The sequence below is a fragment of the Zootoca vivipara genome, chromosome 5 (assembly GCF_965207765.1).
Source record: "Zootoca vivipara chromosome 5, rZooViv2.hap1.1, whole genome shotgun sequence".
Classification (NCBI taxonomy): domain Eukaryota; kingdom Metazoa; phylum Chordata; class Lepidosauria; order Squamata; family Lacertidae; genus Zootoca; species Zootoca vivipara.
The window spans coordinates 41,399,642-41,427,438 of record NC_142588.1 but is presented as its reverse complement, the minus strand read 5'-3'; the positions used below and the strand labels follow the sequence as shown (position 1 = coordinate 41,427,438).

Here is a 27,797-nt window from a genome sequence, read left to right as displayed (position 1 = left end):
TCTTCATGACATCGTTATGGTTCTCCAGTCAACCCCAATTGTATTTCACTTACATCTGGGGATGTGAAAAGTAATATGCCTTCCATGTGAGACATGTGCCTCCACTATGTCTTTGCTATTACTGTTTTTTTCCTCAATAACACCTTGTTCCCATCTTCAGATTACTAATTACTTTTACATTTTACTCCCCCCACTTCTGTTTTTCCTATTACCTACAAAATCTCTTTTTGAAGAATAGCATATTTCCCATAGCATGTTTTAACAGTTATTTCGCCTTGTATCATCTCAGGCTAAAAATTATCAATAAAACAATTAGTCACTTTACATAATCAGCCATCTCTCTCTCTCTCTGTCTCTGTCTCTGTCTCTGTCTCTCTCTCTCTGCACTTAACAGACACTCATGTTAATAATTTGCAAGGAAATGTGTCATGTATCTTATTATTTAAAATAATAAAAGCATTATCCACACTCTGTACCTTCTCTTTCCTCCTCCTGTATTGTTCCAAAATCTAACAGGATTTTTTAGTTTTATAAAATAAAGCATGTTCAGTGCACCTCTGATTCAAAAATTTCTTTTAAAATAATTTTTATTGGATTTTTGATAATTTTATACATAAAAAACATAACAATTTCAGACATTAAAATACAAGGTTCTTTTGAACCTTTGGACCTCCCCTCCCTCGCTCCATGGGTTCCACGTTTAAGTTTAATTTTGCTGCATCTTTTACCATTTTCCATCTATTATATATCCATAATTACCATAAATAATTCCACATTACAAGTGCCATTACATCCCTGCTCTGAGCCAATTTTTTCATAGCTTGTTCTGAATTATCCCCCCCCCAGTTCTCTCTCTCCCACTTTTTAACATTTTTTTGTTGCTTTGCTTTCTGTCATTTGCTGTAGCAAAGCACAGTGATGCACATATCCAGAACTAGATATCTAAATCAACTCCACACTCTGCACCCACAATCTGGGAAAGAAAAATTCACACGCTTTATATTGAATGCAATATTTATTAATTTATTCCATATATATCTCACCTTTCCTCCTGAATGAACCCAGGTATATGGATCCTGATAATGTGGTTTGTTTGTTTTTTGGCTTTATGGAGAATCTCTAATGACAGTACACCAGAGAATGATTTTCTTTTGTTTGGTTGAAAATAATATTTTTTAAAAAATACTTCTCTAATTAAGCTGTGTTGTAGCCTTCTCTAGGTTGTAATACTATATCCACTTACTAGGGAGTGAGTCATATTGAATTCATCATTCAATTACATTTGAGTAGACATGCATAGGATTGCAGTGCTAATACATTTTAGTTTTCATTTACTATAAACCACTCCAAGAATTTTATTAAAGAGTGGTATAGAAGAGAGAGCTTAAAAGTTTAACACACACACAAAAAAAAATAGTGCCTCAGAAGCTCCCATGGGTCAGTGGTTAAAAACTTGCATGTGGGACCCATACATTTCTCAGAAGGAACTGAATCTTTCTGGATAATGTTTCCACAAAGATGATGTTCAGAATATTGCACTAAGTTTATATGTGCTGTCGTCTGAAGAAGAGAAATTAGCATTTTGCAAGGAAAGGAGCCACACACTGGTCCAATTCTAAACTAGCAGGATCTCATGCAAGGGGCATATTGGGCACCTGTCTACTGGTGCTTAGTGGGAAGGCATGGGGCAAGTACTTGTGGCTCTGCAGATGATGTTAGACTACAATTCCCATCATTCCAGACTGTTAGGCTCCCATCAGCCTCAGCCAGAGCGGCTAACAATATCTGTAGGGTCACAGGTTCCTTGCCACTGGCCTTGAACCTCATCCCTGCTGGGTTGATAGAGAACTGTATGCTTCCTCCCATCTTGTGCCCCATATTTGAGACAATTAAAAAGCAGGAGGAAAGTTTTCTTAACAGAGACACAGGTGAAATAGCCACAGCTTTAATTTATTTATTTTTTTAATCATTTTTATTGATTTTTCCAATAAAAACAGTCAATTAACATATCCATCAAATCATAATCATAATCCAATTAAACTAAAATAAAAAACAACCAAATTACAATCCAAATTATTAATTATTAATTTTTCCGAGCTTCCCATAGTCTGGACCTCTGAAGTACAGTATATCTCCAATATTATGTTAGTCCTTGCCTTGACATGTGTGCTAGATACTTGGTAGGAAGAGGATGAGAGTCACATCAGGCTACTCAAAGTGACATTCTGTCATGGGGCTTCTATTCTATAGAATAAAGCTTTACCTGAAGCACTTCCTTTACTATGAAAGGAATCTATCAGGTGTTTTAGCTCCTTGACAGTCATCTGTCGGCTGTGCAATAATGATGTTGGCTCCAGACATTCTTGGCTTGAAGTTCCCTCTTTCAGGCTAGGTCTGTGTTGACAAAAGAGCATATTAGAGTTGCAGTATCATCTCCATGATCTGAAGATTAAGGTGTAGCAAGATTAATATCAAGGCAGTAAATCTTTCTCATTGAACACTGACTAACATAAATCCTAATCCAGGGAATCAAGATGGTGCCCTTCAATACGAGATTGAATTACTAGCACAAAATCGTGTTCGTGTTAGCTTCATAAGCATTTCCCCTTGAAAAAACCTATTCTGACAAATCCTCACACTTTTTTTCAACTCTGCAGAGGCAGCTGTGGAAAAGGTATTATGGCAAAAAAAAAGAAAAAGAAAAAACTGAGTAAGATGCATAGAAAACCACTGTTGGTTTTGACATTAATTTTTTTTAGTTCTTGGATTTGTTTTTTTACTACTTTACACTGGGCATAAAATTAAAAAAAAATCCTTCAGTAGCATCTTAAAGAACAATTAAGTTTTTATTTTGGTATGAGCTTTCGTGTGCATGCACACTTCATCAGATACAATGAAACAAAAGTAGCCAGACCCTTATGTATATTCAGGGGGTGGGGGTGATGGGAATGGGTGATGGGCTGATAGGAGTGGTAAACCTGTTGATGACTGTTAATGACTGTTAATGACTGCAATTGGTCTTGTGGGGGGGGAGCAAGGGCTGAGGTGCTAAGGAAACCTTGATCATGTATAATGAGATAAGAATCCTATGTCTCTGTTCATTTCAGGTGGCTCCATGGTTTTAAGCTTGCTAATGAGTTGCAATTCAGCCACTTCTCTTTCCAGTCTGTATCTGAAAATTTTCTGTAATGAAACAGCTGCTTTGAGATCTTGTATAGAATGTCCTGGGAGATTGAAGTGTTCTCCTACTGGTTTCTCTGTCTTGTGATTCCTGATGTCAGATTTATGTTCATTTATCCTTTGGCGTAGGGTCTGGCCTGTTTGTCCAATATAGAGAGCTGAAGGGCACTGTTGGCATTGGATGGCATACACAATGTTAGAAGATGAGCAATTAAATAGTCCTGAGATGGTATGTTGGATGTTGTTGGGGCCAGTAATGGTGTTGTCCGTGTGTATGTGGCAGCAAAGTTGGCATCCGGGTTTATTGCAGGCTCTGGTACCAGTGTCCATGTTAAGTCTGGTGGTTGTATTATCTGGGCATAGTTAAACTATGAAATTCCTTCCCCCACAAGAGGCGGTGATGGCCACCAACACGGATGGCTTTAAAAGAGTTTTAGACAAATTAATGGAGGATAAGGCTGCCAGTGGCTATGTTCCATGTCCACTGTTGCTGGAAATTGCAGGTGGGCAGAGTCCTGTTGCCCTCATGTCCCTCCCACTTGCAGGCTTCCCACAGGTTGGCCACTGTGAGAACAGGGTGCTGGATGAGATGTGCCATTGACCTGATCCAGCAAGCTCTTAACAGAGTATGTGCCAATACAAACTTAAAAATTCTGATGCAAATTACACTGATTTGCATAGGATTTTTTGGTAGATTTTTTTTAAAAAAATAATTCAACATTATCCAGAAAACCTACATCACTGCAAATCACCAGACCAAAATATCCCTATTTTCTCTTGAGTTTGTTGGACCTTCTCCAGACCATCATTGAAACCAGACACCAATTCAGCACATTCACAGTAACCCCAAAATTAGATGAAGAGGTCAAATAAGATGAAGAGGTCAAAGAAAATGTTGATGCCGCCACACTCATTGCCTGTTCTTACGTAACGACACTGGGTCTGTGTGCCCCAGGATCACATAGCTAACAACTATAACTGCCCAAGTCTTCTTCGCACAACTGTTGAAGGCTGCTGTGTAGCACACTTAACAAAGGCACAGTCAGTCCAATGTTTTATTTGATGCACAGTGTACTTGTTAAAAAGAAAAGCCACCATTTGGGCTATAGTTCAGTGGTGGAGCATGTGTGTATCCTTGGTTTGGGCACCAGTAAAAGGAATCTTGGGTAGCTGGACTGAGAAAGACCATCTTGTCTAATAATAATGCAGGGTAAAGGAACCTGCGGCCCTCCAGATGTGCTTGGGCTCCATCTCCTATCATCTCTGGTCACGGGTCATATACAGTGTAGGCTTGATACAAGTTAGAGCTCAACATTTGGGGGGAGCACAGATTTCCCCAACCTTGATTTAGAGCTACTGTCAAGGCTGAATACAATACAGTGGTACCTCGGTTTAAGTACACAATTGGTTCCAGAAGTCTGTACTTAACCTGAAGCGTGCTTAACCCGAAGCGAACTTTCCCATTGAAAGTAATGGAAAGTGGATTAATCTGTTCCACACAGGTCCATGGAGTACTTAAACTGAAAGTACTCAAACGGAAGCGTACTTAAACCTTGAGCTCCCCGGAGAAAAAGTTTGGGATATAAATGCAACAAATAAATAAACACTGTGGAAAGCGGAACAACAGGCTGCCTGAGCGTTGCGGGTGTTGAGCCCTTTATTTCGGATGGTGCAAGAGGACTTTTCTCTTTGCAGGCACAGAACAGGGAAGCAATCTGCGGGAGAAGGTGGTGGTGGCGGCGGCGGCGGCGGCAGCAGCAGAGAAAAGGGAACCCCTTTCTCGATGCTTCATGGGGAGGAAAGAGTGCCCTGCGGGTGCTTTGCAGCCGTCAAGCGGCCATCTCTGCCTTATTCGCTGTGGAGGGTCGAGGTGGGCCTCTCGGATTTTCCGCGCGTGAACAGGAAAGGTTTCTCCGTTCCACCCCCCACCTATTTTATTCCCGGATAGGAAAGGAGATACTCCCTCCCCCTTCCCCCCCCTCAGCATCCTCACAATGAGGCGCCCCAAAGACTAGGATGACATCACCCGCTCGTCTCCAAAGAGACGCCGTCCCATTGGCCGGCTGTCGGCGCCTTTCCGGCCAATGGGGACGCGGCAGGGCCCCAGGCCGGGCGGGCTGACGTGCGAGCTTCCAGTCTCTGCCGTATGGGGGTTTATTTTGTTTTGGGCCACTCCAGCCGCCGCCATTAGGCGAGCCCAGGGTAGATTCGAGAGTGGCGGGATCTCGTTGCCTGGGCTTCCTTCCCCCTCAGCCCCGCCTGGGTGGTAGCGTCCTGCCAACCAGCGACGTCCTTTTAGCCACCCAGACCAGGAAGGAACCATGTCCTGAGCTGGGGAGGGGGGGAGGGGGGAGACGGGAACGAGAGGCCGCAACCAGCGGTGCGGAGCAGGGGCGGCTGGCTAGCTGGGATGCGGGTGAGGGGCATGGGCGGCAGCCGCTGAGGAGAGACAGTCGCGGGATCAGGAGGCTGCCCAGCGAAGGTATGGAGACGGGGGTGGGGGTGGGGGAAGCGACGAGGCGGGGTGGGGTGGGGAGAGAGAGAATAAATAGCATTTCTTAATGTGTTTTTTTGGGGGGGGGACTTTTGTACTTAATGTGAGGAATTACATCACCCTGAGCCGCCTCTTTCCCCCGGTGTATATGAGGGCGAGGGGACAGTTTCTCACTGGGGGGGGGGCGTTTATAGTTGCAGTTCGGAGAAGGGAGGCGAAGTCCGTCCCTCAGCTTCACAGCCCTTCCCCTTCTCCCTCCCCACAAAACCCCTGGAGGTACCCTGGGGCTTACGCGACCTCCCCCCCCGCCAGCCCCCCACACCGCGCGCCGCTTCAATGTCACTTTCTTGGCCGGGCCACCCACTCTAGTGTTGGCAAACGATTCCTAAGGCCTTTCGCTCGCTCCTAAAGAAGCTTTGAAGCTACCCCTTTTTCTCGCCCCCAAACACCACCACTTAACGATGTTGCTAAGTAGTTGCCTTGCTCACCGCCCCCCTCGTTTTTGAGCCTCCCCCCCCCAACCTTTTGCTCAGGCTGGGAGAACAGGGGAGAAATGGGCTAAAACTTTGACCACTGTGTTTATAGTGTGTGTGTGTGGGGGGAGGAGATCCCTCTTGTTACCTCAACGGAGTGCTTTTCTGTTGCTCTATGTAGGGATCCCTTCCCTCCCCGCCGCGAAAAACAGAAAAAGGGTGGGTGGGTTTTGGAGCATTCGGGCACCTGCGGGCGGGGGGGGGGGGATGCTGCTGCTGTCGCCATTGGGTTGTTTACTATAAGGCTCTGCCACCTATGGCAGTTTATTCGGAGTTGGCTTTCATGCCGCTGGAAGTATTAATGTGTGCATAATGTGTACTGAATTGTTCGGTGCCCAGAAGCCTTTTTTTTGGGGGGGGGGGACTACAAAATATTGCAACTCTTGTTTTTGCTTAATGTGTGTGACTTATCCGACAGGCCCCCTTGGTCTGCATGGAGAGCATCACTTCTGTTTTTGGAAACAGGAATGTGATGCAGTAAATGCTTGGTTTTGAACACCTAGTACAGTGTATCCAACGCTGTTGTTTAAAAGCTCTAACAAAACCACAATTTGGCATATGCAGCAGAGACATTTCTGTGTTCTTGCTTATCCACATTTAGTGCTGCAGTACCTACATCTTACTATAGTGAGGTCATACCTCTCCTGTTTTCCACCCCTCCTCTTCCTCATTATTCATAGACTGTAACCTGTGTCTTACTCTCTGTTGCAAAAGTGGCATGCCATAAATACTGGATGCTTTCAGTGCAGATGTTAAATTCTTTATCTTTGTTAAAGTGAAATTGACTTGATTTTGTGCAGTTGTACTCTAGCTGAGCAGCCCCCCCCCAATAGCAGCTATCACAAGGAGACTGCATCTTTGGCTTGATCACACTTTTGTGAACTGCATTAGTCATAGTAAGAAATTGTACTGGACAATGATAATTAGAACAAAATCTTCCTACATTGCAGCAGCTGTCTTAATGGCCAAACAAGGCATTTTTGGAGGTCATACAGTGCTTTTTGGAGTACCGCAGATAACCCTCTCTGTATTTGAGAGCAAGTTCCCCTGTGTTGCATTGTAAAAAAAAAATGTCTTCAAAGCTGTACAGATTCTTCTGCTGTCTTCTCAGATATCCCCTTCTGATTTGAGAGAGTACTTTCACCCCTAGATATTCTAAAAAGATTCTGAACATACCATTTCCAGTTGATGCATTACATAGGGCAAACCCTTATAGTCTTAGGCCAGTAGTATTGAGGTCTCTGTGTGACAGCAGGGTGCCCTAAACATAGTCTGGATGCTGTTCATAACAAGGGCTGTGAAGTTGTTCTGTAATTTCATTGTTTTTTTATGAGCAAGGAATGCCTTTGCTAGAACTCATGGGATGTGACACTGTAATTGGTAATTCTGCTACATATATGCTGTCTATGATTTCAGGGGCATAAATTTATCTAGCTATCCAAAGTTTTCTGGCAGTTATTCAGTATGGCACTGAACACAAGTTGTTTTCCATGGAATAACAGGATGTTTTCATTCCCAGCTCAGTTTTCTGTAGATTTAATTTCCACTAATTCTTGAGGAATAGCTGCCTTTTGTGTGTTTGCTGCCTTTTTGGAGGTGATTTGACTTGTGAATTTCTAAGAGATGGTTCTGAAGTCCATCTCAGAATTAGTAGTTGAGTTACAAAAGCCACTTTTAGTTTATGCATATCAGAACTAGAAAGCTGAGGTTCTTTAAATGTATTATAATCAAACTTTCCTGTGCAGAAAGTTAGCATTTATGATTTGATTGTAAAGAGAATACCCCGTTATTGTTCAAATATTATTTACCACATAAAATTTTGCTTTAATTTGTATTTTATTTTAACTACAAAGAATGATGAACAGCAGAAATAACCAATAATCCAAGGCATGTATACTCAGAAGCAAGCCCCATTGAATTCAGTGGTGTACTCGTGGATAAATGTAATTAGGATTGCAGCCTTATTAAGCCTGTGGTATACCAGCAAGGTTGACACCTACCAGATGGCTTAAACTTTAGCCAGCCTATATATTTTTAGTTTAGGGATGAGAAAACCTATGATCCTCTAGATGTTGTTGGATTCCAACTCCCATCAGCCCTAGGTGGCATGGACAATCGTCTCGGATTCTGGGGATTCCAGTCCTGCTTGATTGAGTGCACACCAAATTCTCGGTGGGGACACAAGTCATGCTGCCAATCCCTGCAGAAAGGCAGACTTGGGGGCTCTTCACAGTACCACACAGGGATATTTTCAAGTCCTCCATGGTGCTTTGAAGTACTGATGTGCTGCAGATCATCTTCCTTTTCCCCAGACCATCAAGGCGGCCTACAGATAAAAATACAAAAGCACAGATAAAATAGAAACAAATTAAAAGATAAAAATATAGATAATAACAACAATAACAACATCACAGCACTAGCCCTTTCCTTAAAGACAGCCAGTTCTTAAAGACCTGTGGGAATAAAAACATCTTCACCTGCCTATGAAAGGACAATATGAAGGGAGTCAGTCTAACTTTTCTAGGAAATGAGTTCCAAACACTGACATCAGCCGCCAGAGTGGCTCCCTCTCTTGCATTCCCACCAAATGTACCTGTGAGGGTGGTGGAACTGAGATGATGCCCTTCCCTGATGATCTTGCAGCTTGGGCAGGTTCTTATGAGAGAATATGGTCTTTGAGATAGCCTGGACCTAAGCCATGTAGGGCTTTCTAGGTCAAAACCAGCACTTTGAATTGTGCCTGGAAACAAACCCTAATGGCATCAAACAATTAACAGGTGGGTGGCCCTGCCCATTTGTCAAATTTGGCCCACAAGGATCAGGGAGATAAAGATCAGGCCCACTGAGGTGAAAAGGTTTCCCATTTAGATGTGCCTTTTCAGAACTCTCTTTAGTATTTACAACATTTTACTTTCACATGTTGTGACATGATGGAGCTTTTGGTCTGTTTCTGTTAGCATATTGTAATCAGTAGTACTGAAAATTTTCATAGCCTATAGTTTTTAATGAGCTAAAGGTTTCTTAAAAACCGTTCACTACATATATTATTCGGAAATAGTTAATTTTTGTTGATGTTGACATAAACTGTAAATGAGGTTTTAACAATGAGTAAATCCAAATGGTTGATTCTCCAAGAACAGATAAAAAAGTTACTCTGTTGGTTCAGCAGAATGAAAATTAGGCATGGAAATAATGTGGTTTAACAGGTCCATCCAGTGTTGCAGTATGTAACCTTTTGAATTATACAAAACCTTTTTCTTAGGATGTTGAAGAAGACTTTTTTAAAGGAAAACTAGATGTTAAACCCATCTTACCCTTGCTAATCAGTTCCATTAAGATGGGAGGATTTTCCCCCGACAGCGCTTACTGTCAGGAAGTTCTTCCTAATGTTTAGGTGGAATATTCTTTCTTGTAGTTCTTGTAGAATCCATTGTTCAGTGTCCGCTTCTCTGGAGCAGCAGCAAACAGCCTTTCTCCCTCCTCTATATGGCATCCTTTTATATATTTGAACATGGCTATCATATCACCCCTTAAGCTTCTCTTCTCCAGGCTAAACACACCCAGTTCCCTAAGCCGTTCCTCATAAGGCATCGTTTCCAGGCCTTTGACCATTTTGGTTGCCCTCCTCTAGACACGTTCCAGCTTTTCAGTATCCTCCTTGAACTGTAGTGCCCAGAACTGGACACAGTACTAAAGGTGAACAAACTACCCCAGAAGGAGCACAATGTGTCCCCCACCAGAAGTACTACCCCTCCCCTAACACCCCACCCCCTATTATGTCAACTAGTAATGTCATTGGTAGAAGTAGATAATTTTGAACTAGCAAAGGTGAAGAACCTCTGGCCTGTCAGCCTAATTTATGCTCGTCAGTACCCTCCACGTTTGGCCTGCCTGTCCATTTCAGCAAAGTCACTCCCACCTGTCCTACACCTTGCATCATATATTACATCCAATGTGGGACTGGTAAAGGCTTGGATGAAATGGGCTTGGCTGAAAGGAACTCTGCAGGCGCTGCTGATCTGCGGTGCCTGCAAAACCCCTTGCGCAGTGCTTCCCAAGCATCCACAAGCACTGCACTTGCTTTTTTGCCCATACCGTTTGCTTTCAAATCTCCAGGGGCAAATATGGGTCACCTGATGTTGTAACGTCAAGGGGTTGACAGGTGGGCATCCTGTCAAACTTGTCCCACCAGGGTGTGTGGAGATTTGGCTCACTAGCTGGATCTAGTTTCCTACTACTGAGTATAGATTAATTTGATATAGCACTTTGTTATGGTGTGATATTGAGCAAAATATACTACCTTTAAAAGATCTATGATCTGAATAATTTCTTGAATTAGATGTAAGGGCTTCTGTATGCACAACGTGGCATTTTTTTCTACTTCAGCTCCTTTTGCATTATATAGTCTGCCTGAAGTTTCACTTAAGTTTCTGTAATTGCTGATAAACAGGTTTAGAAGCCATACTGTGTGGTGGGGTCACTTATGTAAATGCTATATAGAGTTCATCATATGGCTTGATCAGGGTCATTCAGTATGAAATTTGTACTGAAATTATGGAAAAGCTGGGTATTTTACCCTAACTGGATTAGTAGTGTCAAATAGCATTACAGTAGTACCTCCGGTTGCGGATGGGATCTGTTCCAGAACTCCGGTCAGATCCCAAGGTTTCTGCAACCAGAGGAACCGCTTCTGCTCTTGTGTGCAGGGTGGTAGAGCGCTTCTGCACATGCACGCAGGGCGAAACCTGGAAAAATACTTCTGGGTTTGCTGCGTTAGCATCCTGAAGGATACGCAACCGAAGGTGTGTGTATCCAGAGGTACCACTGTACTGTGTTTTAAGATGACTTTTTTTTTTAAAGAAAAAAACTACTACTTTTCTGCACAAATATTATAATCTACTATCTCCTCTTAAATTTATTTCTGTCTTTTTTGGTGGGTCATTCTATGTAGAACTTCCAATTTATTTGGCACAGATTTTGATACATTTCTATATGGCTTATTTTCAGCACTAGCCAAATGCGTAGAGGGCTCTGCCAAGCTACCTTGGTTTATGCTGCATCATTATCTTCCATTTGAGGATAGTATAAGAATAGAAATATATTGAACTACTGCTGGTTGTGCCAAATTGCTATACTCTTTGTTTTCTACAAATTCTAGGGATAGTATTATAATAAATGAGTGTTCAAGCAATTGATCTACATACAAGGGTTACAAATGTGTAAATAGCCTAACCTTAGTTGCTAGGAGACAGTGATAAATGGACACCTGCTATATACAGACAACTAAAGGATTTGAGGACTTGTACTTTAAAAAGTATCACTTGATTGTTGTTAAACAGTTAAGAGAAACAAAATGACCTGATTGTGAAATAATGTAACAATACAGTAATTAGAATAGCACATGATTATTATTTTGTGGTGTCAGCTGAGTGGAAACACACACATGACTCTACAAGTTCATGCTACAACGTTCATGCTAAGTCTTTGTCTCTTTTTAGAAATGTAGGCAGTACTACAGTTAAAGGTAATTCCTCACCAATTCTTCTTTTTTGCGTTTATCGTACATATATTTCAAGAGGATGCTTGGAGCTGTACAAGCATGTACCCTTTCTCCCAGTACTTAATGTCTTTTGCTAGTACTACAAAGGCAGGGACTCTAATCTATGCTACCGTGTGGAATATTAAAACAGATTTGTTAATCGTCTGTCATTGTGCCCCCCCCCCCAAACACATTTTTGCCATATCTTACTACCACATTTGAGAACTTTGGGAAGAACTTCAGAAGAGTGATTTATGTAGGCATTCTTGAAAATATTTTTTCCTATTTGGTTTGCATATCTAGAGCCCCCTGTGCCCTTGGCAAAAAAATCGCCTTCATGGTTCAAGAAGGATGAGAAGCTTCTCCTGCACTTGATCTCGGTAGGACAGTGGTGTCATTTAACCACACACACACATACGTCATACAATCCATAGTCTGATAGATGATTTTTGTGTCCCCCCTGGACCTGTGTCTCAGGTGAAGGCCAGTTTCACCAACTCCTAGGTATGCCTCTGACTAATTTCAAGGAGAGCTTTAATAGCTTGTTGACTTAACATGAAAAATGTGTTACTGTTACACATACATTTTTTGTTCTACTCACAGGTAAGACTTCCTATAGGTGGAACAGGAAGGGAAGCAATTTTCAAGAATTTATCTCTCCCCTTGCAGCCTCTATAGTACCCTAAATCTGTTCTGGAGAGTCCTTCATCACTCTAGAGGAGATTTCTCCATGTGCCTTCTCCACAAGAGGCCCAGAGGGTGGCAACACAAGAGTGGGCCTTTTTTATGGTGGCTCCTCCATTGTGGAATGATTTCCCCAGGGAGGCTTGCCTGGCGTTTTCGTTACATATATTTAGGTGATAGGCAAATACATTCCTCTTCTCCCAGGTCTTTGGCTAATTATACAATCTATCACCTTTTAATCTCTGTGTGGGATGGGGGGCATAGGGCTTAGGGCTGTCATTTAAAAAAGAAATTTAACCCAGTTCTTGTACATAAAGTATAAAGTTTTTGCCTTCTGCATCTAGTATATCTGAAGAAGTGTCTCCACTCCCATCATTCAACCAAGACACCAAGGTCCAGCTCTGAGGGCATTCTGATTATTCCCTCACCTGCGAGAAGTGAAGTTACAGGGAACCAGGCAGAGGGTCTTCTTGGTAGTTGCGCCCACCCTGTGGAACACCCTCCCATCAGATGTCAAGAAGATGAGCAACTATATAACCTTAGAAGACATCTGAAGGCTGCCTTAAGTTTATATGAAAGGCTTTCCTACTGTGAATACTACAAAGCCAATTCTTCTTCCTTTACACTATTCCTTCAGTTAGTAAAACAAATCAATACAAATCGACACTTGCAGCTAGTCACAACATGACATGCTAGGTTTCCAACAATGTCTGCCAGTTTCTGATATCTCTACTGGAAAAGAAGAACTGCGTGAACATTTCTGGAAGGTGGAACGATAGGGTCTTTCTCATATGAGTGTAAAATAAAATAAACAAATCATAATTTAAATTATATAATTAACACTTCTGCTTTATGCTAAAGTAGCAGTACTAGCAATTCTTTGTGATACATGACAAGAAGGATAGAATATAAATTCAATAAATAAAATACATGTTTGGTCCAAAATAGCACCTGAAACTCATGCTTTAAGTACTAAGCTAGCAGTTAAAATTGTGTTATTTTGGTTATCATTTCAAGAGCCAGCATCTGAAAATATTCCATTCATTGTGGTATTTATTCTCTTGAGGCTGGAGCAGATGAGCGGCCTGCCTGGAAACAATGGTTTTGCAAATTGGGAACATAATCCAGAAACAGATTTTGAAATTGGTATATAGGTTCTGGCTTGAGATGGCAAACCTGGTTTTCATTGGCCACAGTGCAGATGTAATACCAAACCAGCAATTATATTGATAAAAAGAAGAAAAATTCTGTACCTGGGAATGGGGCACAGTGTGTGCTCCTGAGGCTGGTTCTTGATTACAAATTAAGTGTCAAATCATTTATTTGTTTTAAAACCAAAGGTCTACACAAACAAATAATAGTTGACACTCTGCAGAGAGTACCAGAAAATCTGAACTGGGCCAAAGCAAGTGCACAAGGAGCTGCTGTAGTGATTCCTTGTAAAAAATCTGCTCTCCAATACCATATAAAGATTAAATGGTATATACAGTGGTACCTCTGGATGCGAATGGGATCCGTTCAACCTGAAGCGCCGAATCTGCTCATGCTTGCCGCGCGATTTGGCACGTGACGTCATTTGGCGCGTCTGCGCATGCGCGAATTGCCAAACCCGGAAGTAACCTGTTCCATTACTTCTGGGTTTGGCGCGTTCATAACCTGTGCTGTACGCAACCCGCAGCATTTGTATCTAGAGGTATGGCTGTAATAAAAAGGTAAAGGGACCCCTGACCATTAGGTCCAGTCGTGACCGACTCTGGGGTTGCGCGCTCATCTCGCATTATTGGCCGAGGGAGCCGGCGTATAGCTTCCAGGTCATGTGGCCAGCATGACAAAGCCACTTCTGGCATAGCTCAGCACAACTAAGGAAAGTGGGGGGGGGGGTTGTTATTGGGAATGTTGGTGTACACTGTTCAAATTTCACCTGCCCCACTCCTACCTTTGCTACACTGGGAAGAAACAAACTAGAATATTGCATATATGTAAGTGTAATTAATTTTGTTGTCCCCCCCCCAAAAAAATAAGGATATGGGATTTTATTGGTACCCATTCTGTAGTGGGCACTGTGAGGCTTAGATGGGAGGTGTTTTTTTGCTGTGATCAATTGCTAGGAGCAGTTCGAATCCAGTAGCCTACAACATGATCTTTTGCTTCTCTGCTACACAGTTCTGATTAGCTAATTAATGGTGGAAGCCGAAGTTGGTTGTTTCCAGAAAGATACATGCATGAGATATGTATCCATATTACTGGGTAACGAAATGGGTTTGTGACTTGAGGTTTTCTGAAAGTGAAGAACCATAGTAAGCCACTCTTGAAAGTGAGGGGACTTTCAAATGTAGCTTGTGACACGAAATGGGTAGGTATCTGCTTTTCAAAAAATGAAAAAAGTTACAAGTGATTGTTGCTTGGGTGGACCTGAAGTAAGTCGAAAAATCCCTATCTAAAACCGCCGTGGGTTTTTTCCGGATGTTGAGACATTCGTAAGCGCGCGGCCATTACCCCCATTCGTAAGTTGAAAAATTCGGTTGTTGAGTCGTTCGTAAGTCGAGGTACCACTGTACTTGGATTCTGCTTGGTTCTTTGGATCTTGGTTCATTAATAATTCCAGGGCCATTCTACTGGGGAAAAAAGTCACTTGAATATAGGAAATGGAATGAATCCTTTATTGGAATTGATCATGTGTGGGTTTGTTTGGCTGAATCACATGTCCCATGCTTGGTTTGCTATTGCATATATATATATTGCAAGGTATAATCATACTTATTGACATGTAGGTTTAGAATAACTGCCTACAAGGAAGAACATTCATATATGAGGTTTATTCTGTTTTGAAGCATTGCTAATGCTTGAGGAAATGCTTCAAGAATTTTGAAATTGATGTAGTCATAAGTAGGTTATAGCTGAGCTAGTTCTCTCTATGAAGCTGGAGTTTATCGGACTTGTGTTTGAATGATAAAGCAGCAGATCCATAGATAGTTCTGCTGCAGTTTCATTTAAAACTACTCAAAAATTTACTCTAGACATGACAAATGTGACTGATATAGTAAGTACTATTTCCTGTATGTTGTAGTAAGATTTTAACAATAATTTGTATTGTTCACAGGAAAAGCTGTGTACTTAGTGCTGTCCATCATCCTTGCCACTGAAAAGGCAGTATGGAGACGAAATAGACTCTTCAGTATAGAAAAAGTAAATAGAACAATTTTTGTTTAAAATCATATGGTCATCTGAAAAAGAAGGGTCATACATTATCTTTTGACTCCTACCTGAGTCCTTTGTTTTGTGTGATGAGTTAGTGATTCCAAAATCTGGAGGACCCTTGTAAAACAGCAATACTGGAATTAACTGGTTTAAAAGTGACTGAATGTAACAATGTTGATGTAACATAATTCTCTTAGAATGCTGTTGCCTCTTGAATGAGTTTTGAACTTAAAAAAAGAAAAAAAGGTTTAGGGATATTATGATTTCTAAAGTAACAAATCTGAGTAGTTAGTAAACTGATGTATTCCATCTTCAGCTTCTTAAAGTAGGATTTAGGAACAGCCTAAAGAGTATTTTATTCATATTTTTTCTGTTAATAAAATGATAGAGATTTCAGTCAGTACATTTAGGCATACTGTATTTCTGATATCAGGTGCTGGGCACATATATTGAACTTAAAAGTACAATACATTAGCAGAAATTAGCTTTCAGTGTATCTTCCAGGTCATTCCTGAAGGATGCTTAATAATCTGCACTGATTATTAAGTACTGTATGAGGTATAAAATAAGTAAGGCAGCTAATGACCGATTAGCATTTGTTATAATATTTTCTTTACACTATTGAGTAAAGCAATACTCAGTCAAGTGTGATATGAAAGTACTATTCAGACACCATGCTATTCAGACACAACATGGTTACGCAAATGAACCTCTGGCTCTCACTTTCTGTGGTTTATTCTGAACAAACCAGAATTTGAAGCTTCAATTTTATCCTGATTTGTTTGAACTAACTACAGTTTCCTGAGTTCAACTGTAACAGAAAATTGAAGGCTTTTACTTTCAAAGAAACATAAATCTTTTCTCCCTGCATGTGAAGGAGGGGAAAAGGGGATGAATGAAACTGAGCCTTTTCCTGACTTCTTCATGAAGAATCCATGATCAAGCATTGTGCATGAACTGTGTTTAGTTACTCTTTTGGTAAAACTCAGAGTATATATTTTTTAAATAACTGTGGATAGTACATAATTTATGTGTTCTAATAGATTTATTCTTATTCTTTTTTTTAAAGCTTTCTGCTTGAAATCATTTACTTCAAGGAGTTCAGGATGACAGAACGTGGAATAAAATGGGCTTGTGAGTATTGTACATACGAAAACTGGCCATCTGCGATCAAGTGTACCATGTGCCGTGCTCAAAGACCTAGTGGAACTATTATAACAGAAGATCCTTTCAAAAGTGGTTCAAGTGATGTCGGTAGAGATTGGGATCCTGCAAGTATTGAAGGAGGCAGCAGCCCTTTGATATGTCCAGATTCCAGTGCAAGACCAAGAGTTAAATCATCCTACAGTATGGAAAGTGCAAATAAGTGGTCATGTCACATGTGCACATACTTGAACTGGCCTCGTGCAATACGATGCACACAATGCTTGTCTCAGCGTAGGACCAGGAGTCCCACAGAATCTCCTCAGTCTTCAGGGTCTGGTTCAAGACCAGCTCCTTTCTCTGTGGATCCTTGTGAGGAGTACAATGATAGAAATAAGCTAAACATGAGGACACAGCACTGGACCTGTTCTGTCTGTACGTATGAAAACTGGGCTAAAGCCAGAAAGTGTGTTGTGTGTGACCATCCAAGACCCAACAACATCGAAGCAATAGAATTGGCAGAAACAGACGAAGCTTCCTCAATAATAAATGAGCAAGACAGAACTCGATGGAGGGGCAGCTGTAGTAGTGGTAATAGCCAAAGAAGATCACCTCCTACAACCAAACGGGAATCTGAAATGAAAATGGACTTTCAGAGAATTGAGCTGGCTGGAGCCGTTGGCAGCAAAGAAGAACTTGAAGTTGACTTCAAAAAACTAAAGCAAATAAAAAACAGAATGAAGAAGACTGACTGGCTGTTTCTTAATGCTTGTGTTGGTAAGTTCTGTGTCTGTCATATTTCATTTAGAAGGGAAGATGAATGGTGTATATTGGTTAAAATGTAAAACACAATTATTTTGGCAACCTTCACACAAAGTTTATAACAAGCATGCATATGAAGCACTTTGAACACTTAAAATCACTATACAAATGTTGAATTTCCATATTTTAACAACACAATATGTGAACTTATTTTTGTAAGGTGTAGAAATGTAGGAAAATCCTACTTAAATGCTAGCAAAATAAATACTATTGACACAAGCGTAAAATCAGAGTTGCACTTCAGTTTTAAAAATAAAGATTCTAAATGCCTTTACGAACAGTTCTTATATGAACACTAAAACATAAATTTACTTAGCCATGTGTTAATTTTTTTACCCTATTTAAAGTGGCAAGCTGTGCCTTAGAATCAGCAGCTGCAGTTCACGAGTGTTTGTAAACAGTATAGATCTTACACAAGTGTGAGGCAGTCAGTTAAAAATAACACAGAATGTAGCTCTGACCTTGGAAATACTGTTCGTAGTAACAAATATTGTTGTTGAATTTTCTGAAACAGTTTGGCATATTATAAAATACAATTTGTTTAATTATCTCCAGTGTATCAAATCTATAATGCTATTAGGATATGTCTAGTGTTCTGCTATGTGGATTTCCCCCTACAAGCAGATATTTTGGAAAATCTCGAAAGTATTTTCAAAGTATAAGGGTGGAACTGTGCTGTATATTTAATAATAATGATGATAGTAATATAGTACAATTAGTTTCATGGTGCATTAGAATAGAAGAGGACATGTTCCTGCCCCAATGAACTTACGATATATAAAACCTAACGCAAGGGAAACACATAAACATGAGGGAAGTGGTAGCTGGGGTAAAAGAATATGAGATTTTGTTTCAATTATTCTTAGGCTTGGTTACAGGCTTAGTTCTAGTGGAACAGCCTTCCCTGACCTGCTACCCTTTAGAGGTTTTTAGACACATCAGGGGCTGATGGGAGTTGTAGTTCAGACATCAGTTTCGGGAAGGTTGTATGAAAGCATTCATGAAAAAGTGGATTTTGAGGAGGGATTGAAGAGTTAAGACAAGTTACATAGACAGTTCACGCAAAAGGGTTAGGGCAGAAAATGTGTAAATAGGTATAAAATTTAGCTATGCCAGTCTGATCCAATATTTATTACAGTTTTTTCAGTATCTATAACAGATTTTTCAGGGTAGCTCATAACAAAAAAATAAAACAAATTTAAAATTCAGAAGCAAAAAAGTGCAAAGACAACAACAAAAAATCCACTCTGATTGGAAAGAATAAATTCAGTTTAAAACTAAGACCCCCCCAATATTTTTTGCCTAGTAATGAAACAACCCCCCAAATTAGATGCCAGGTGAGCCTCTGTGGGGAAGGCATTGCACAGAGGAGGTGTCCACCTACCCCCAAAGACCCGCACTTCTGTGGCTACTTATTGCATTTCATTAGTAGGGCCTCTGAATGTTTAGGCATTCAGTAGGGCCTCTGAATGTTTAGATACGTACTATCTTAATCAAAAATTATGAGATAAGCAGGTTGCCTTCAGATATGAATTCTGCCTTGTATGGCTCTGTGGTAGCCTTAATCAGCAAGGAATTTCATGAAAGCAAGTGCATGGAATTCCGTGCAGGTGAGTGAGTTGGGTGGCAGAGGAGGAATGACGCACTCTGTCCTTCCTTTCCATGGCCGGTGTAAAAACGTGGCCTGCCAGAGCCCTCTTTGCTACAACCAACCCAGAAAGTCAGTGGGCTGCTGTGTGAAATCTCTACCTGCCTATGGCAGGCTACTGAGCTTTGTGTACTTTTTTAGAAGAAAGTAAGAATTTGTGAACTTAATTTGCTCACTACTGACTGCTGAAAAATACCCTGTATTCTTTCAAAATAATAACCTTCCAACTTTTTATGGAAGGGGGGGGGTATACAAAGCACTGTCCTTTGTTGGAAGATGGATTTTTTTTATTGTTTATACAAGACAGAACTTGATGTAGCATACTGCTATCCAAAGTTCTCACACACCCATGGTAAAAATAATGTTCATTGCCATCTTTCTCCCTTACGGTACTATACATAAAGACAAAGATTTCTGATGGATTTATTTTTTAAAGAAATTTGTCATGAATAGAACATTTCCTTCCTCATTTAACAACAAGAATGCCCTTGCTTGGATTTATGAAATGCTACATAGATGTTTAGCTGGTGTTTGAGAGACTGGGAACTTAAGACATGGATGTCTAATATTGAATACCTGATTGATCTATTGCTTAGGATGGTAATACCGACATGTCAGAACACTGTGGCAAATGCATGTAATGTGTGTATATAATAGTGAAATGCTAGACTTGCAAATAGTGTTCAGTTAGATATGGCAAATAGTTGACCAGGAAAAGAAGGTTCCATTTTTTGCTGCCTGTGAGATAAAAGGCATACTATTTATAATGCTTATTTAAAGATTTAAAAAACAATGGATTATACTTGTCTTTGAATATATGGTTCTTGTTTTGGCCCAAATGCAAGTAGCTCATTAATTATCTTTGCAGTTTTGCATCTTGCATTACAGCATGTCCTGAAAAGGAGACTCTGTTGTTTTGCTGTCAGTCACTCTAGCATTTAATTGGTATGCAACAAGTTGCTTCCCATGGGATGCCTTTTGTAAGGTACCATATGAGAGGAATAGATTCTGCACAATTTTTGTCTTTTGTTTTTCTAATGTGGAAAACATGATTGTGGTCTATCATAGTAGCAAATGTATGTTTATATTTCCCATGTGTGGCTGATACCTTAAGGCATTTACTAGCCTCTGACATACTATGTTCCTGTGGTGCAGGAAAGGTATACCAAGGCCAAAGTGGCCACCCTAATGCCTTCCTTAATTAAATATTATTTTAAATTTGCTGCCCATTAATAAAATTCCCTAGGTGGCTTACAAAAAAACCCATCCTACAATATTTAAAATAAAATAGAGTAATTGCAACAACAAAAACAAAAACAAAAACAGGTTAAACTTTCCTAGTGGAAGCAGAAAAAAGTTTGCAGCTCAGTTTAAAGCCACATTAAAAGAGCCAGAGCATAAGCTTTATTTAACACCAAGAAAACAATAAAAGGAGGACTTTTTTCTGCTGGAACTCACTAGAAATCAGTTCCGGCACCTCTTATGTGGGTACCATTGCCTTTATAAAGGGACAAAGGAAGGTGTTTGTGGTGAGTTTCAGCACCTATTTTCCTAGAAAAATAGCACTGATTACATAGACTTGTAGTTTATTTTAAAACACAGGTTTAGAAGGCCTGAGTGAATAAAAAAGACACTCACTTGGGGCCAAAAAGACCATAAAAAGGTACCTGAGGAGTCCATACCAATACTGGTGTGCCACAGCTGAGAAGCCCTCTCTTTTGTAGCCATCTGCTTCACCTGGATCCAAAACAGGATCTCAATGTTTAGGCCTTTGTAGGCTAAAGCTGGTAATTCACATTAGGCCTGGAAAAGGACAGGGAGGCAGTGTGGCAGGTTAAGTACCTAGTTACTAGCCTTATGGCTCTATTTTAAACAAATTGCAGTTTCTGAGTCACTCTTTACAAAGGCAGCCACATGTACAACTCATTGCAGCAGTCTGAAGGTGTGGTTACCTGAATATAAACAGCTCTGGCCAAGCTATCTCCATCCAGGTTTAGCCATACTTTATATATTGGCTAAAACTGGTGAAAGGTACTTGCCACACAGTCCTCTTGAATCTCTTATGATAATTTTGCATCCAAAAGTATCCCCAAGCTGTGAATTTACTAAGTTTTTTTTTTTGGGGGGGAGCCCTTTTTAGAGCAGGCTGTTTGCCCTTCACATGTGGCCCTCAATACCTTTTTTTTTGAGCCCCTCGGCAACATTTGAATCCCCCCCAATCCTCATGCTGGGTAAGTGAAGTGCTGGGTTTTGGGGAGGAGGTATGAAAGCTCTAACAGGATCCTAGAGTTCTTCCATTTCCTTTCCAAAACCTAGTCTACACTTTTCCAGCTTTGGGAAGGAGAAGGGAGGGCTCTTGTACTCTTTCAGAGCCTCGTACCTCCTTCCCAAAGCCCAGTGCCTAACTTAGCCCGCTGTGGGAAGGCAGCACAAGGGCTGTAAGGAGGCATCAAATTTTGGGCTTACTCCCCCTGCCCCCGTACGACAAGGCAGTGTGCCATCTAAGGGTTCCATGTTGAATAACTCTTGGGACCTATCTGGTATGAAAAGTTGGGCTTCCCTGACCTGGATGGGCAAATCATCTACTAATAGTGCTTCCACCTTATCAGGATCGAGTCTCAGTTTGTTAATCCAATCAGTTACCATGCTAATGTTCTGATTCAAGGCACCCACAGCCTTACCTGCTTCTGATTATTGCATACTGGTCACACCTCAGCCCAGATTGCTCAAACTCAGTGGTTTTGTGTAGATGTTAAACAGCACGGGGGCTCCAAGAAGCACAATTGTGAAGGCATTGAGCAGTATTTCTGCAGTACCAACTTATGGAATTGGTCCTCTCAGTAGAAATGGAAAATCCCTCTTATGCCTAGCTGGGTGAGCCTAACCAGAAGAATACAAGAGTGATGGTATTGAAAGTCATGGAGAGGGTTACATTTTAGCCATCTGTCTTCTAACTGCTTGGACCCAGCCAACCATACATTTCCTGCTAGATTTAATAAGCCATGACTGGCAAGGGTCAAATACACAAGTGTTATTCCAGGCATGAGTCATGACCAAGCATTGTCCATGTCTTCATGTTTCAGTAACTGAAATCCATCCAAGCAGGCTGGACCAGATGGAACTCTGGATAGCTCTACTACTGACATAGCATTAATTGTAAAGTTTAAGTCATGGTGGATGCAAGAAACTTTACATTCAGAGTGTCCAGCAAACACGTGATACCGTAGTGCATTCCTGACGATTCACCACATCTCCCAGGCCAGATTTCAAAAAGGCCCTGTACTGTTTGGGAAATCTAGATAACATTGAGAGGACGCAGCTATAGGAGGAATAAGTTTGTTCACATCCATCACTGCAACAAAGTGTTCAGTTGGATTCATCTTGAGTTTCCTTCCACTTGTGTACCAGCTGTCTCAGCTTGTTTCATTGCGCTCAGGTGTGTAACAAGGAGTTGCATAGGCTGTACCTAAAGGAAGAGACTAGTTGCATCCATTGAGTGAGTCTTCTCCTTATTCCAGAGAACAGCTAGGGCTTCAGTAGGAATGCCTGCCAAATCAGCTGGAAAAGTCCCCAGAAACAGCCTCTGGGGTGAATCGTTGTTAAAGGTACCCAACAGTTGCTGAGGGGTAAAGCCCCTGCAAGATAGTCTCTGCATGGATGTTGAAGCCCTCTCAGCACCAAACATCCTGGGAATCTCCAGAACCAAATATGAGACCAACTTCATCAGTTCAGAAAGGGAGCAGGGTGGATGATACGCCAACAGAACCCCCAGTCTGGCCCAGGAGTCCATACTCCAAATTAGTACTCCAAATTAATACTCCAAATTAGTACCAGCAGAATTGGAGAAAAAATGGTGCCTCCACGAGGCATTTTGAAATCCTTGCTATAATATGTAGGTTCAGGTGGATGTGGGCAGCATGTATGTATTGGTCCTCTCCTGCCAGCTGAAGATGACACAAAATTCCTCCTAATGTACTTCTGGCAGGCAGCATCTTGAAGAAAGCTGTAGAGACTATATTGATTTTTTTATACATCTGCTGCTCTGTTTCTTGGCCTGTCAACCTGCTGCTTTGCCTTCTGCATTTGTGCCAACATAGTCAGAAGTCTCTTCCCCCCCCCAAGCCATTTTACCAGTCAAATATTGGGAGAATGGAGTAGGCTGCTCCTGCTGGCCAAAATATCACATCGCCACCCTTAAAAATACAGTCTGTTACCTTGTCTCCAGATGGTCTGGCTGCCGCTGCTGCAATCCTTCTGGCTGTTCCTAGCTTTGTGAAGTCTACTGCTCCACTATCTTGCCCATCATGATAGATGGAGTGAAAAAACCATGCTGTGTCACATACAAGTCTAGGCAATGAGGCAATAGCCCTTTGGCTGACACTGGCCTCTTGTTACCTGCAGAGGGTAGAGAAAACAGACAGCCAATCAGAAGCCTCAGTTTTAATGAAAATCTAGTAGTGGATTCATACTAGAGTCTGTGTACCTTTTAGCCTTGATTGCCCTGCTCACTGGACAGCAGCGGGGGCATAGTTAAAGTTCACTGTTAAAGGCTCTCCATATCTTGTGAGAGGGTGCTGCCCAATGACAACTGAATTTTGCGGGCTGCTTCTGTAAAAAGCTGTGGAAGACAATACTGAAATATAATTGTTCCCTTTTTAATCACTATTGTTCTGATTTTAAAAATCTAAAGCATCAGTTCCGTATTCTCTCCAGAGTTTTCTTTTAGGCTTGAGGGTTTTAGAGAACTCTTTCATCTTGATGGCCTTACAGGGAAAATGTGCATTTTAAAAAGCAATACAGAGCAGTCAAATCAAAACTCTCAGGCTCTAGTGACTAGTGATGTTAAATTCTCGAGAATAATCTTTTGAAGAATATTCTCGAATATTCTCCAGAGAGTTTTCTAGCAGAGAATATTCTCACCTCACATCACTACTAGTGGCACACCATATATGATTCCCTGGGATATGTTCCTATTCTGCAGATATGAAATAAGGATAGGTGCCCTGTGAATGAAGCATGTGCCTTTTTGCTAAGTAAGCCCACTTACATTGTGATAATTGCATGAAAGGGCCCTCTGTATTATTTTTTGAAATTTGCATTCCAATCTAGGTAATCAGTCCTTTTCCTCAACTCTCCTCCCTTATCTACGTACTTACATCACCAGGATGGCATGAACAGTAGAGTTGAGCAAACTACAAAGGAGCTGATACGTGCCCTAGATAAACAGATAATTTGCCTGAGGCTGATAGAATGTGATAGTGTTTTCTGGAAGAAGGTGACTTAAATTCTCTGTTTCAAGTTCATTTGGATTCTTATTATTTGATGAATTGATCAAAGCTATTCAAACACTGTTCTTGTTAACTTTGCTTGTGTGTAACATTTACAAATGGTTAATTTCCTTTTCTTTGGTATAACTTTTAGATTGGCCAAACCAAAAATTTCCTGCTGCTAACACATGATAAAAGATTGAAATGTCTGATCAACATTCTGAGTGTTTCAGCTTTGCGGTTGGCTGTGAATTTCCAGACTGAGTATCCTAACCTAAGCCTGCACAATGTGTGGCTTGCTAAGTTGAACATACCCAGACATTTATTGAAACCTGATGGGTACTTAATAAGCCTCTGTTTTGTGTAGCCAAGCAACAAAATTAGGAGGAGACTATCAAGTTCCAAGCAAACTACCAGATCTACTTGGTGGACATGGGTTACAGGTTGTGTAGGCATGTCAGGACATCAATTAATGTGCAATATTGGTGGTATGAGGTCTCCATACTACATGTTACATAAGTATATGGCCCACTTTGAACAAGAGATGCAGCAGTGGGGGAGAAAAACTGGAAGTTGGAAATCCTAGGTGGGGGAAAGGGTTGAGTGGCCTCTTCCACATTACTTTTTTACACATTAAACAGCTTTTCTAGTTATTCACATCTGTGCGTGTAACATACAATTCTGGCTTGGATCAGATTCTTTTGAACAAAAATATTCTGATCATAATCCCCAATATTTGTCCTGGTATGGTCTCTTCTTTTGTTGCTTGTTGTCAGCAGTGATATCTGTAATGGAAGCATTTGACAACTGTTCCTTTCATCTGCTTAGGGAAAGAAAGGTGAAAAGGGATTTTTTTGGCAGCGTATGTATGTGTAACATTCTTTCTTGCCTAAGAGAATCCAGAAACCACATTTTCTCTTAGAATTGTCTATCTGGGAATGCAGCTTTCATTAAAAGTATTTTACTGATACTTTTGAAAAATATGCTTGCCTGCAGAAAGTGTTTATAAGTGTTTATAATCCCACCCCCCAAAATACTTCTCAGGTCATAGCCTTCAGACCAATCATATCTATTAATGGTATCAGAAATTTTATCATGATATACAGCCTAAGATTACCACTTGACATCTTAGTATCAAGTGGTAATCTTAGGCTGTATATAAAAACATCATGTATATTATGATGTAATTGTTATCTTAATATTACATTATTTGATCTAAATAATAATCTGATATTTAATCTGTGGCATCCCAGATCTGTAAAATAATTTATGGATAATCTTCTTAGTTTCATAGATGTAGGTGTCTTGTTGCCATTGTGGGCGTGACGGTAATAATTTTTATTTATTGTTTTGATAAGCATGCACTAATACACATAAGTGTTAAAAATTGATATTAACAAATATCAACTTTTTTAACAGAAATTGTTAATAGCATATTGTCTATTCTTAACATATACTTCAAGGATTCAAAGCACATACATTTCAGTAATCATTGAGTGTCAGCCGGGCACAAAAAATGGCACCCAGACTTTTTGAGGTGCTGACAAATGGAGAATCTTTAGGCGCAAAATGCACCTGGCATTTCTCACTCTCACTGGCAATCTCACTCTCGCTGAGGAGGACCTACCATTTGGCTTCCACAAACAGTAGCAATCTAAGCAAAAAACAAAGGTATTTATATCCTTTCATAGATCTGTAGGCTAGATGCCCAACAGTTGGCAGCATTCATATCCCATCACTCTTCCCAGTGCTTCTGCTATATATTGCTCAGCAATACCCAGGCTGGTAGAGGTACCAAAAGTGGGGAATGAGGTGTGCAGATGGAATCACTTACTTCTCCCCTATCCCATGCTTGCATTGCCTGGTCTGAGGGTCAGTCGGGTAGCCTCTTCATCTCATGCTCCATCAGCTTCCTCTATGTTGGCTTTTTTTTTTAAGACCAATTTTATTTTGTCCTCTCAGGCTGTCAGAGCTCGCTCTAGTGCTTGGACGTTAGGCAGGGACCATAGTCAGAGGGGGAAGTGGGGCTGTGCTCTCTGCATTAGCCTGGCTGCCCTAAAGGTCCTTGGAGGTGAGACTCATGGGCCAACTTTATTAATTGGGAGCTGACACACCAGCCATACCTGCAGAATGGTGACAGTGGCAGAAGGAGTGACTTATGCTGTTAGCTAGTTACCCGGCTTCCTAACTGATGGGCTGGGCATGTTTAGCACATGTCTGCACATAAGCTTTCAGTAATATTTGGATTCCCTCTCATTCAGTGCCAAAATTATTTGAAAGCTATGAGCAATAAACTTGTGGCCTGCTGTAATCCTCTTAAGCATCTTTTAAGCCCCAGCTCTGCTCCACTCCCAGTTGTAGGCACAACTGGTTTTGTAAGCCACATTGAGGACTTTTCTCAAAAGGTGGGTTATAAATCTCTTGAATATGTTAGTTGTTCTTGAGTAAATGTGTGTACAAAAATACTAAATTCAGATTCCTTTTTGGTTTTTAGGCACAGTCCAGCCCTTATGCACCTGTGTGTCCTGGCCCCCATGATAGACAGGCCCATGGGGAGGAGCAAGGGGCACTTAAGGGTAAGAAGGGGGGTCCTTATAGCCCCTACAAAGTCTCCGGTACTTACTAAGCTGGGAGGGAGGAATAACCAGTTGTGCTGGCATTTCTTTGTACCTTGGATCCAATATTTTGTGCCCAGAGAGTCATTCTCCCTTTTGGCCTGGTGAGTAAAGGAGGCTATGGTACAGAATGTCACAAAATCAATGTTTCTAAGAACTGACATGCAAACAAATTAAAAAGAAAAACTTTGAATATAATTTGTGACAAAACACTTCCCAGCTTACCACAGTGTGTGGAGGAGAAAGGGGACTATATTGAGTCAAGATAAGATTGTCTAAACCAGGCATTGGTAAGCTCCGGCCCTCCAGATGTTTGGGACTACAATTCCCATCATTCCTGATCACTGATCCTCTTGGCTAGGGGTGATGGGAATTGTAGTCCCAAACATCTGGAGGGCCGGAGTTTGCCTATGCCTGGTCTAAACATAGTAAGTTCCAGGAGCTTCCTTTTGCTTTCTGTCATCTCTTTCATCCAGAAGGAGAGGGATCCTACCAAAGATGTTATTTCATTTTATTTGAAGGGCAGTTCAGTACATATTTGCACATCCTGTCTATTGCTGAGACTCTCACAAACCTATTTCCCTTCCAGTTTGCCGTGATGGTGTTGGTGGATACTGCATTCTTCAGAACAATAAGATCCCCTTTTTTCTGTACCAGGACTTCCTTGTTCCCGG

At 41.0% G+C, this 27,797-nt stretch overlaps 1 protein-coding gene across 2 annotated transcripts in view; it reads left to right on the top strand.

Annotated features, from left to right (window-relative positions):
- The first annotated feature begins 5,519 nt into the window (after nucleotides 1–5,519).
- The window catches only part of ZRANB1 (zinc finger RANBP2-type containing 1), a 37,866-nt gene continuing 15,588 nt past the window's right edge, over nucleotides 5,520–27,797 (top strand). Inside the window, exons 1-3 of one of the 2 annotated variants that reach the window (XM_035137547.3) lie at nucleotides 5,520–5,662; nucleotides 15,531–15,616; nucleotides 16,698–17,548. In XM_035137547.3, the coding sequence (XP_034993438.1) occupies nucleotides 16,735–17,548 (814 nt within the window). In that variant the 5' untranslated portion in view covers nucleotides 5,520–5,662; nucleotides 15,531–15,616; nucleotides 16,698–16,734. The remainder of the gene's footprint in view (nucleotides 5,663–15,530; nucleotides 15,617–16,697; nucleotides 17,549–27,797) is intronic. The other variant, XM_035137549.3, reaches the window with a different exon arrangement.